Source organism: Vitis riparia, chromosome 11 (genome assembly GCF_004353265.1).
Source record: "Vitis riparia cultivar Riparia Gloire de Montpellier isolate 1030 chromosome 11, EGFV_Vit.rip_1.0, whole genome shotgun sequence".
NCBI classification, from domain to species: Eukaryota; Viridiplantae; Streptophyta; class Magnoliopsida; order Vitales; family Vitaceae; genus Vitis; species Vitis riparia.
Window position 1 is genome coordinate 3,693,509 of NC_048441.1, and position 11,876 is coordinate 3,705,384.

General features: G+C 30.4%; 1 protein-coding gene across 1 annotated transcript; it reads right to left on the reverse strand.

Moving 5' to 3' along the window:
* Positions 1 to 10,465: 10,465 nt before the first annotated feature.
* Positions 10,466 to 11,876, reverse strand: LOC117925667 (protein TIFY 5A-like). Its single transcript, XM_034844735.1, has 3 exons — positions 11,702 to 11,876; positions 11,471 to 11,573; positions 10,466 to 11,032 (listed from the first exon to the last, which is right to left on the reverse strand). The coding sequence occupies exons 1-3, from the start codon at positions 11,785 to 11,787 to the stop codon at positions 10,838 to 10,840; spliced, it is 384 nt and encodes a 127-aa protein (XP_034700626.1). The 5' UTR covers positions 11,788 to 11,876; the 3' UTR covers positions 10,466 to 10,837.

Genomic DNA, 11,876 nt, shown 5'->3' on the forward strand with positions numbered 1-11,876 from the left:
TAGTCATCATTAGAATTTGACTTAGGATTTTATGTTGGATTTTGTTTTAATTGTTAGTTATGTTCATTTGGATCATTTGATATTTGGAAGTTATTTGGAAATTGAATTTGAGGATTTTAGATTTTGTTCTGCTACTCTGAACAGGTATTTGGTAATTGGTAACATCCAGTTACAATATGATTGTTTGGGTCAGATTATACTTTAAGCCTTCGGGTTTGAGGTGTGAAATGACCGTCACGCCCTTGGAGTGGGTCTTGGGGCGTGACACAATCACCACCTCAATGTTGAACCAAAAATGGAGATTATAGATGACAATTGCTAAGGTTCTTAGAACAAATTCCAACATGCAATTTATAAAGCACATGAATGTCTGAAACTCACATAATGCCTAATAAGCTAAAACCCTATTTCCTTTTTTCTTTCTCATCAAACCATCAAGTCAAGTGGTCCTAGTCCACACTAGCATCATCTAAGAGTTTTGGTCAAAATGGCTCATTTATAAAAAAAAAAAATACAACATCTAACCATTTTTTAAAATTTATGTTCAAATTGATTTCTTTGGTATCACATAGGTGCCATGTAATTAATTTTTTTTTTCTTTTCATCATTTTAGTTTAAAGTCTTAGTTGACAATTAAGGCTTCATTTTTTAACTGAAGTTGTAATTGTCAACTGACGCTTTATTTTTAAACTGAAGCCTCAATTGGCAACTGAGACTTCATTTTTGAACTAAAGCCGAAATTGCTAACTAAAATTTTATTTTTAAATTAAAGCCTCAGTTGGTAATTGAGGCTTCATTTTTTAATTAAAGTGGCAATTACCAGTTGAGGTTTCATTTTTTAACTAAAGTCGTAGTTACCAACTGAGGCTTTAGTTAATTTTTTTTTAAATTAAAATTTTAATTAAAAATTATTAAATTATAATTTATGATTGAAATTTAAAAAATATACTTAAATAATAAATTATTTATATTTAAACTTAAGAATCTAGTATTACTTCAACAAACATAAATTGATAAATAGAAAATATTATAAATGAATATTTTATTTATTAATAAATTAATAATCTTAAAATAATAAACTTATGTAACATATAAATAATATATAAAATTGTATAATTTATTAATTTAAGGTATTTAATTTGTTGTTTTTTAAGATATTAATTTATTTGTATTATGACAAATTTATCTTTATTGAAATAATAGTATACTTTTAAATATTAGTTTTTGTCATAATATAAATAAATTAATATCTTAAAAACAACAAATTAAATATCTTAAATTAATAAATTATACAATTTTATATATTATTTATATGTTATATAAGTTTATTATTTTAAGATTATTAATTTATTAATAAATAAATATTCATTTATAATATCTTCTATTTATTAATTTATGTTTGTTGAAGTAATATTAAATTCTTAAATTTAAATATAAATAATTTATTATGTAAGTATATTTTTTAAATTTCAATCATAAATTGTAATTTAATAATTTTTAAATTTTTTAAAAATATTAATTAAAGTCTCACTTGGCAACTATGACTTTAGTTAAAAAATGAATTCTCAATTAACAACTACGATTTTAGTTTAAAAATGAATTATTAGTTGTCAATTGAGGTTTTAGTTTAAAAATAAAGTCTCGATTGAAAACTACCGGTTCAATTCAAAAATAAAGCTTCAGTTGTCAACTGAAACTTTAACTAAAATGATGAAAAAAATATATTTTTTAATGACATGACGCTTATGTGGTACTAAAGAGATCAATTTGAATATAAGTTTCAAAAAGTGATTAAATGTTATGTTTTTCTAATAAATGGGCAATTTTGACCCAAAACTCTTCATCTCACCCCACATGGCATTAGGTCACTATCCCCATGCCCCAAACCTTTTCCCTTGAAAAGCAAGTTAAGCGATTAGACAAAAGAAGAATAAAATTCTTGTTATAAGCAAGAAATTTGATTGAAAATGAACATGGTAACTATCTAAGGCCTTAAGCGATGAAACCTTTCTTTTAGCTTTCACCTCTTTCTTTCTCATAAGAGAAATATCTTGGGGTCATGTCTGAGGATCATCACCACCCCCCACAACCACCATATGTACTCATCGGAGCCTGTAAGCACTTAAAATATTTTTTTAAACAGTAAAAAATAATTTTTTAGAACCAATTTTTTTAGAATAAAATATTTTTAAAAAAATTAAAATATTTTAAACCTCTTTTTTTAGCAAATATTTTTTAATAATAACTTTTATTTGTATTGTTTTATCTTTACTTTCATATTTATATAATTATCTTTTTTAAAAAAAAAAATTAGAAAACAAATAAAAACGATTCAAAACAAATATGTTGTCAAAAAACAATCCTTTCAGAACAATTCTCAAAACCTTATTTCGGGAGTAATTGACAATCAAACATGTTTTCTTATTTTCTGGTCTAAAAAATAAATAAATAAAAGGGTCGAGGCATGAAAAATTAGTGGTGACACGGAGCAGGAATACATTAATAATAACAAATAAAATATAACTTAAAGAATTTGACAATTTACCCTTGGTATTTTTCCATGATCCAGAGGAGTAAAGATAAAAATTTTGAGATTTTAATTCTTGGTACTTCCAAATATTCTCATACAAACACATCCTTAGCTCATTAGGCATAGAACCTGCCCCACCCAATTTACCGTGAGAAAATCACCCGTTCACGTGTGACAGAAAATCCTGCCGCCTCCTTTATGGCAAGTGTCTTAATACCATGGTGCCTGTGGATGATCATTTTTGAGAGGGAAAAGCAATAGTTACTTCAACACAATAAAAGGACCATCTTCATCAGAAAATTATAGAAATAAACATTTTCGGATTTTCCATCTGGGAAATAATAGCAAGAAATGAGGAATCCTTGAACATGTGAGGTAATTCAAAGTCCTTCATAACTCAGCATATCCATGTCAAATATCAGCTTTTCCCCTAGAGAAACGGAAAACATAAAGACAGAATGAGATCATGAAAAAATTCTCAAAATTTAATTTGGCAAGATCTAATCTCAAAACACAGTGGCTTACTGTTATCATTCAACACCAGGGCCATTTAGCATCTCTCCATGAAAACCATCGATCCTCCTCATTATTGTCAGCCACAAAATCTGGACCACTTCCTCCAACTAGCATATGTTTATCCTCGCCCAATCCAGAGGCCTGACAGCATATGAGTTTTCTATCACGTACTGAAGCTTCCTCCCTATATGGTGGGTTGGAATACTTTGGATGATGGATGAATTGCACATTTTCCACCAGAGCTTGAGAGCCTAGAGAAATAAATTACAGAAACAAAGATAAACATTTGATTCAATATTTAGAAAACAAAAAGACCAAAAATAAATAAAATAAACACAAACTAACACAGTTGATTCAATATTGAAGCACTTTGGGCTCATATCAGAAATGTCTTTAAAACAGACCTTGTGCTTGGACATCAATGAGACATTGTTTGGTGTAGAAAATGTCAAAAAAAAAAAAAAAAAAAAAAAAAATCCATTTGCACCATTGCTACACAGAATTATAGAACTGAAAGAATCAATTTAACTGAGTTCAGAAAGATTGATGAATTTTTCCGCACTGGCTTTAGTTTCATGGGATGCACAACTATAGCAAGGCATTGCTAGAAAAACATTCATTACCAAGATCAAATAGATTATCATGCAGCAAGCTAGAGAATGAGCCCACCATGCTTGAATAGGCACTAAGACAATGTAAGGCACCATTATTTTATGGCACATGAGGCTGAAAAGGTTACTAGTAGAAACATTGCATACAACATCAGTCCAGAAGCTCATTATCAGTGCCTGATCAAGGTTATCAAGATCAAATAGCTTATTTCATACCATGCAGTCAAAGGTGCTTTGTATGCTTGGCTAGGTGGTCAGATGATGCAAGGCAAACCAGGCAGTCATGGACTGGGGTATGAATGATGGGTGCATGCACCTTTTCACCTGATATCTCTAATCCCCAAATCTTGGGGCAGGGGAACATGGCAGCATGAGTGAAATTTCTTCTTCAATACCATAGGATAAAATGAATTATACACATGCAAAAATAAGCTATTTAAGAAAGTCTAAGAGCACTAACAGTAAATGGGAATATACTCCTTTCTTGAACAAGCCTGTTTGATATATATTAAAATATAGGAATCATATCCCATGCCCATACCCAAGTTCCATTGAGTCTCACACAGGCCATGTTGCATGGGTTTGGGTATGAGTGTTGGATACGGGTATGTGTCTAGGTGTATGATCCTTCACAACTCAAATTATAGGCACTCGGCCAAAAAGGATCTAAGGCTTAGGTTACTAGGATATGACATAAAAGAAAAGTCAATTACAAATAAATTGGAAGTGTAGATATTTTTCCTAAAAGCTCTCATTTTTTTCCCTCTAATCCCTATTGTTTTTCCTTACATCTCTCAATATTCACAAAAAAATCACTTTTTAGTGAACTCTTCTTTTTCTATAATGTAATTACTAAAAAAATTGAAAAAAATAAAAGGATATTAATTAAAAAATCAAACAGTCACACCCAAAATAAAGTAAAAATATCTGACAAGAATCCCATGTCTATAGCCAAAACAGTCACATTGTGTTGACATTCTTATGTTGAGTGAAATTGAAAAATCTGGTTATCATATGATGTAGGTATTTCACACATTTTGACAACCATGTAATATAGGTTTTAGCTAAGTGAGACAACTTTAATGAATATATTGGTGCAAGAAAAGTGAGACAACTAACTCATACATAATTTCTTCTTTCAAAATGAGGAGGAACTCAACTTCTTTTTTTTTTTTTTTGATAAGTGAGGAACTCTAACATAATTCATGAAGTTTGCCAATATAGGAATGATCCAAAATTAACCAGGGCTATTTTGTTGCCACCAACCAAACAATGGGCGGCCGACCTTGCACAAGGTCAAAATTAACTGATCCAATTTTTTATTTTTCTAAACTTATCAAAATAGGGGCATTCTGTTAAAATGGGTTGAGTACATAAACAAAATATGTCAACAACCCAAGGAAGGAGAGGAGAGGGAGGTAGGATCAATGGCCAACTGACCTTGCACAAATTCAAAACCAGCTGATCCAGTTCTTTTATTTTTTTAAAGTTCTCAAAGTCAGCACATTCTGTTAAATGGGTAGAGTATGTATGTCACGCCCCAAGACCCACTCCAAGGGCGTGACGGTCATTTCACACTTCAAACCCGAAGGCTTACAGTGTAACTTGACCCAAATACTTATCTTGTAATCGGAAGTTACCAATTACCAAGTACCTATTCAGAGTAACGGAACCAATTTAAAATCCTCAAAATTCAAGTTCAAAACTAAAAACATCCACTATCCAAAATCCATTGTCCAAATATTTGCAAACTTAAACAATTCAAGTACTAGAACAAATTTCAAAATCTCCAAAACTCAACTTTGATCTAACATAAAATTTGAAGGATCAATATCCAAATAACTTCCAAATACCAAAAGATCCAAATAAACACAACTAACAGTTAAACAAAATCTAATATAAAATCCTAAGTCAAATTCTAATGATGACTATTCCTCAGCCTAGCCATCACTCCTCACCCGAACTAAGAGTACCTGAAAAATTTTCAACAATTGGGAATGAGCTCACAACCCAATAAGGAATATTAATGCAATTCATGGATCAAATATTTTCATTTCAAATAGGAGATATCATTTTATTTTTTCTCATCAAATATCAGAGTTTCAACAATACTAATATATTCAAAATTCAACCAACCATTTTCATATCAAATTCAAACACTTTCACATAAGATTCAATCAAATCCATTCAATTTTCATTACTCTGGTTATCAAATATCAAATGCCCAATTAGGTGGGACTTTTCAAATGGGTGGTTAGCCTCAAATTGTTCCTAGTGGAAGGAACCAAACACTACTAGTAATAGTAACCTCTAAGCAAACCCCTAGAGGCTGGGTCCAAATCAATTACATTCCCACCATGAAATGTAAAGGTCAACTATTATATCCCGTTGACAGGGCCGAATAGTCAACTATTATCTCCCGTTGACAAGGGCCAAATAAACCAGAGTGATGTTTTTGTTCAAGTATTCAAATTTACACAACATAATATCTCCATATTTTGTGTCATAAATAAAACAAAATATTCCAACATAATATTTAGTGCAAAATAATTTGATCCATGCATGGTAACCAAATATCATTTTCTTTTCCACAATTCAAAATAATATATAAAATAATTGAATTTTATAAATATTGCATTAACTTCCCTTACCTCAAAATGTGCAAAGACCTTGAAGGAAAAATAACCCTGAAAAGTCTACTTCTCACCTAACACAATAAAAAGACCACTATTACTATTTACCTCAAAATATAAATCTGATAATCCTAAAAATTTCTAAATGTTAAAATTAATATTTTTGATTAACAAAGTAATAATTTAATTACTCTATTCCTTATTTAATTAACATTAATAAATTCTCAATTTGTTTCTAATAACACATTACTATTATCTTATTTATTAATCTAAAACTAAATATTATTATTATTATTATTATTATTAATTAATTAATTAAACAATTCAAAAGCCATTCATGTCTCTCGGGTACACCAAACCAAAAAGTAAGTTTTTTTTTTTTTTTTTTTTTTCCTTCTTTCCTTCTAGTGTTGTGCACACGCGTTCTCTTTTTTTTTTTTTTTTTTATTTAATAAAATTAACCCTAACCTAAAATCGAAACTTTCTAAGGAATTTTCTTTTTCATCTAATAAAATTTAAGATCTCCCAAATTCCAACAATAAAATCAAAATTTTAAATTTTTATTATTTTGATATTAAAACGAATTAAAAATAAAATAATCTAACCCTAATCTAGATTTGGGGTTTTCAAAAAAAAAATATCTAATATGTTTGAAATTAATCAATGAATCTAAAATATTAAACTAGGGGTTGGATTCTTACCTATAAAGATCTGTTCTTCAACCCTGAAATCTGATTCCAACCTACGTTCTCTGGAATTCTGCGAACAGGAACTCTATTCAGAAAAGAATGGAAAGAATAAAATTTCTAATTTATACCTAGGGTATTTATTCGTAAAATTACCCTTTTACCCCTCTTCCTTTTTATTAAATTAATTATTATTATTAATTTCCTAAATTACCCTTAAAAGAAAATGCTTGGGCGTTACAATGTAAGCAAAATATGTCAACAACAAAAAGAAGAAGAGGAAGGGAAGGGGAGAGAGAGAGAGAGAGAGAGAGAGAACAGGAGGCACAAAGAGTGCCATTTAATGCTTTTCTAGACTTCTCAAAGTAGGGGCATTGTATTCGGCATATAATCAATCTATGTCAATAACAAGAGGGACAAAGAGAGCAATTTTATGCTTTTCTAGACTTCTCAAAGTACGAGCATTATGTTAAAAATGTTGAGTATATAAACAACATATGTCAATAACCCAAGGCGGAGGGGGGGAGAGATAACAATTTTAAAGTTATCCTGCCTTGTTATCAACAACAGAATCCTATAACCATTTGAATAAGTCATCTTAAACACTGAATTATTTACATAATAAGCAATATATGTCTCAACATGTCTTGTAATATTATTCTAAAACTAGAGCCTTGCCATGCTCACACCAGTGCTTTGAATGGGACCATGCACCTCAGGCAACATGAAGTTTTAGAACCCCAGGAGCATCCTTTTTCACCTTTAATTAGTCACAGCTTCAGTACAAACTTTCAAATACCACCCACTTTTTATGATTCTCCAAGAAAAACAGATGAATTACTATCTCTAGGAGGAGAATAACTAATTAAATTCATGGTTGGGACCTAGTTCGATTTCCAACAATGTGTCTCTATTTTCTCAAATGTTATAATTAAGCAACCAATTTTGATTAGATAACCTTATAGGCTACATGTAACAGGAATAATTTGAGTCGACATCATATTAGCATTTTTTTTTCCATTGGGAAGACTGGATCTTTAGCAATATTAATGGTTAAAAGAAACATGGTAGTAGTGGATATAATCATGTAATACATAAATCAACTTTGTCTCAATACGGAAATCCAAATCTGGCAGCCTACCAATGATAATAATTCAATTTCAGTTTAACGTTATACATCATCCGTTTATAACGATTGACAGAAATTAATGAAAAAATGGTACAGGTTATCTCACTGAGTTGACCTGAATCAAACTCACAATTAGTGGGGATGGGTGTGCGGGGGGGGAAGGAATCAGGGATTAAGACATAGCTTCCCAAGGAACCGGTGGAGCGATCACAATTGTAAAAAGATTTGTCAAAGTTTTGCTCAATTGGGTTAGATTAGGTTAAACCCACCAAAATTGCATCCCTATTTAAAACTAAAAACAAACTCCCTTAATATAAATAATTAAATAAAACTAAATTTTATCAAAAATTAAGTAATATATAGTTTAGTATAATTATATAATTTAGTTGCAAATTAGTTATTATCCAAATAAATCTCCAAAGTTAAAAAAATTAAAATTTTCAAATTGAAAGCAAAAGGAATCTACTATGAAACTTATTTAATAAGATAAAGAATTACAAAATATTCATTTTTATTATGAACATTTTATAATAAAACAAAATAGAAAATTCACACATATTTTTTATAAGTGAAAAACAAATTTCAACATTAATTGCATGAAAAAAATAAAGATAAATTTTAAAAAGATAAATAAATGTGAAAATTAAATAGATTTATAATATGTTTTTTATTTTTGTAATTTTATTGAAATCTTAATATTTAAATTTAGTACTAAGGGTAAAAGGTTATCTTTTTCTAATAACATTTAATTATGAATATTTTTTTTTATTTTTGAAGGTCAAATTTGTAATGGGTAAAAGTTTTTCCTTTTTTTAATTTTTTTTTAAAAGTAATTACCCAAGTTATATATATACATTCAAAATAAGGAAAAACATTTGGTATATATATAACTTAAATTTGTATGGAGAAATGACTCTTGGTTATTCTTATCTTTGGTGATCTTATCCAATAATAAAGGACTTAAAATCTATGTAACTTAAACTGCTTTTGAGAAATTTGAGAGAAAATGCGAGAAAAAGAAAATAGAAAAAATGAAAGTAAAAAGAAATAAGAAATAAAGCAAAATAAAAATTAGATTTAAAATAAATAAATAATTTTTATATACTTATTTAAATTCATTTAATTTATTTTTTTTATTATAAAAATATTAGATAATTTTAAATTTTATAAATTTTTAATAATATTTATTTATTTCGTATTTTTTATAATAAAATCAAATATGAGAAAATCATTTTTTGAATAAATTTTTTCTTTTCTTGATACTTACCAAAAACTAAACATAACCTAAATGTCTATTACAGACAAAGGATGTTTCCGTCTGTGGTGTATATATTGCCCATTTTGGAATTCAAGAGCTCTATATATTTGAAAATATGACTTCACAATTAAAAGAAGTTGAGTATACGTAAAGTTTTTTAATTTATAATAACAAATGAATTAGATATTTAGATGTCCATCGAAAGTGTGTTGTATATTAACCATTTTAGTATTCAATAAGACCACAATTTAAAAATGTGTTAATATAAAAAGGAAATCATGGTATATGAAGTATCAAATACTTTTATGAGTTCTCTCTACGAAAGAAACTCACATCTTATTTGCTATGTATAAAACTAAACCACATCCTTAGTCAAGTGTCGTGGGACCATGAGAGGAGGACCAACAAGAAACAATGAAACATAAAATTCCAACCACAAGAAATAAACAAACATCAAGACGAAAGCAAGGAAACCATTGAAAAAAGCTTAGTTTACACTCTCCATTTTCAATAATCATATCCTGCTACATTTTCAACTGCGAATTAAACTTTTAACACGTTACTTCGCCTTGAAAGTGTCTTTTTCCACACCTAATCACCTACAAAAAATTTCTAGATTCACATTTTTTATCATTGGGTTTTGTGGGCTGTTGGTTGGAGGGGGGAGGGGGAGGAGGAGGAAGTCAGCCATCCCCATCATGCAAATAACAATAATATATAGTATTGCTTCCAATAAGAACAATGGATCCATTTAATTCATGTAACATGTTGTTTCCAACTGTTTTCTATTTAGAAATTTTGTTGTCAATTTTTAAAATTAAATAACAAAAATCCCACTTAAACATTTGGTCATATTTTGCTTTCAAAAGTAAAAAGAAGTTTAAAATGAATATCCATGTACCAAGTTTTCTTTTGTCTTTGTTGGCGTGATAATCTTAGCAAACCATGTGCGGGAAAGGTGGGAGACATGAGGAAGGAATTACCCACAATTAATTTCTAGATTTCCGAGAAAATCTTTACTTTTAAAAGTAGTTGACCTCTGCCTTAAATTATAATTTTTTTCCTTGGCAAACAGAACAGATTTTTCAACAGACCTACTACCTATTTTAATCAAATAATTCATATTCAATACTTAATTGGCCCAGTGCTTGATCGGATGGAAGTATGTCACAATCTCATTTGATACTACTATTCACTTCTCTCTGTGATCCCAAAAGTCTTCCAAGATCTGCACAAACCGTCAAGAACTTTCACCAATGGTTTCTAGCAGAAATCTCTATAAATTGATGTAACAAATCAAAGGCAATTTAATGAACACGAGCGTAAATTTTTCTTAATTTACAAGTCCCATATGGCATCAGGGTTGAATAGCTAGAAAATTTACAAGTTGGGTTTTCTCTACTGGATCAAAATCAGGAATCGCGTTGGATTATATTAAATAAACAAACCAAAAAAAGGTGGTCATGATTCATGACTAGCGATGGTAGGGAGAGGTTGCTTCCATCCTATTCTTTCGCTTCTGGAGGAAGCGTTGCAGCGATCTCTTCATGGAAAGGCCAGTAGGGCTATACAGCTGAGAATGCAGAGATGGCGAGATCGCGTCTGAGGCAGTCGGGGTTCTTGTTTTTTCCTCCATTTCTCTACTTGCAAGCAGTAAGATGGCTCTAGCCTGCAAATATGCCAACAAACTTATTAATTCACGGTCATCTTGCTAGATTTATGGTTTCAACACAATCAGAAACTAGTCAAATGATATGCTCACAAAAATTTCAGAATCAACAACTTATATGTGTGATGAAATTGGCAAATAACAAAGGCTTTGGAATTTTGAATACAAGTGGGGGGCCGGCATGAGTTGGCTGCAAACACATTCATGGAACCTGTGAAATATTTGTTTTTGCAGAGATAGATTGTATTTTGACTGCCTTTATACAAAAGGTACAACAGACCCCAAAAGAAGATTTAATTTACAGGAAAACAGGCTGGGGAGGTGACTGTCACTTCACCCAGTTTACCCACATCAACAGACCCATGAGAGAATCAACATTTCAAGTAATAATTTCATTGAAAGGGGGAAAAAAAAAAGACCAGGCCAAAACACACATACCTGAAGCTCTGTAACATCACAAACGCAGATCCTTCCGTCATAGAAAATGGTAAGCTGCTGCTGTTGCTGTTGCTCCTGTGGGCTTCCTCTTCCCGTCTCCATCCTTCAATCACCAACACAAAAACAAAACAGTCAGAGAAAACTATATACACAACCCACCCAAGTCTCATGCTCAAACAGTACTGCAACAAAGAGAGAGAGAGAGAGAGAGAGAGAGGGAGAGAGATTTACATCATGTTGTGGTGGTGCTGGGGGCTTGAATAATCAGTGTTGGGGGGAAGAAGCCGAAGCTCCAAATTGCAGTTCCTTCTCTTCATTGTTAAAGGACAAAAGGGTCTTCTTCAGTTCTTCCTTCGCTTTTGATTTCTGCGATAAGGAGAGGAGAGCTGACGGAGAAATGAGTGAT

Bases quoted from the DNA above. Each gene is read 5' to 3' on its own strand.
- LOC117925667 (XM_034844735.1), bottom strand. From the start codon at position 11,787: ATGAAGAGAAGGAACTGCAATTTGGAGCTTCGGCTTCTTCCCCCCAAC. The intron at 11,574-11,701 runs GTAAATCTCTCT...TGGTGATTGAAG, and splicing joins CAGCACCACCACAACATGAT to GATGGAGACGGGAAGAGGAA. The intron at 11,033-11,470 runs GTATGTGTGTTT...GCATATTTGCAG, and splicing joins GTGATGTTACAGAGCTTCAG to GCTAGAGCCATCTTACTGCT.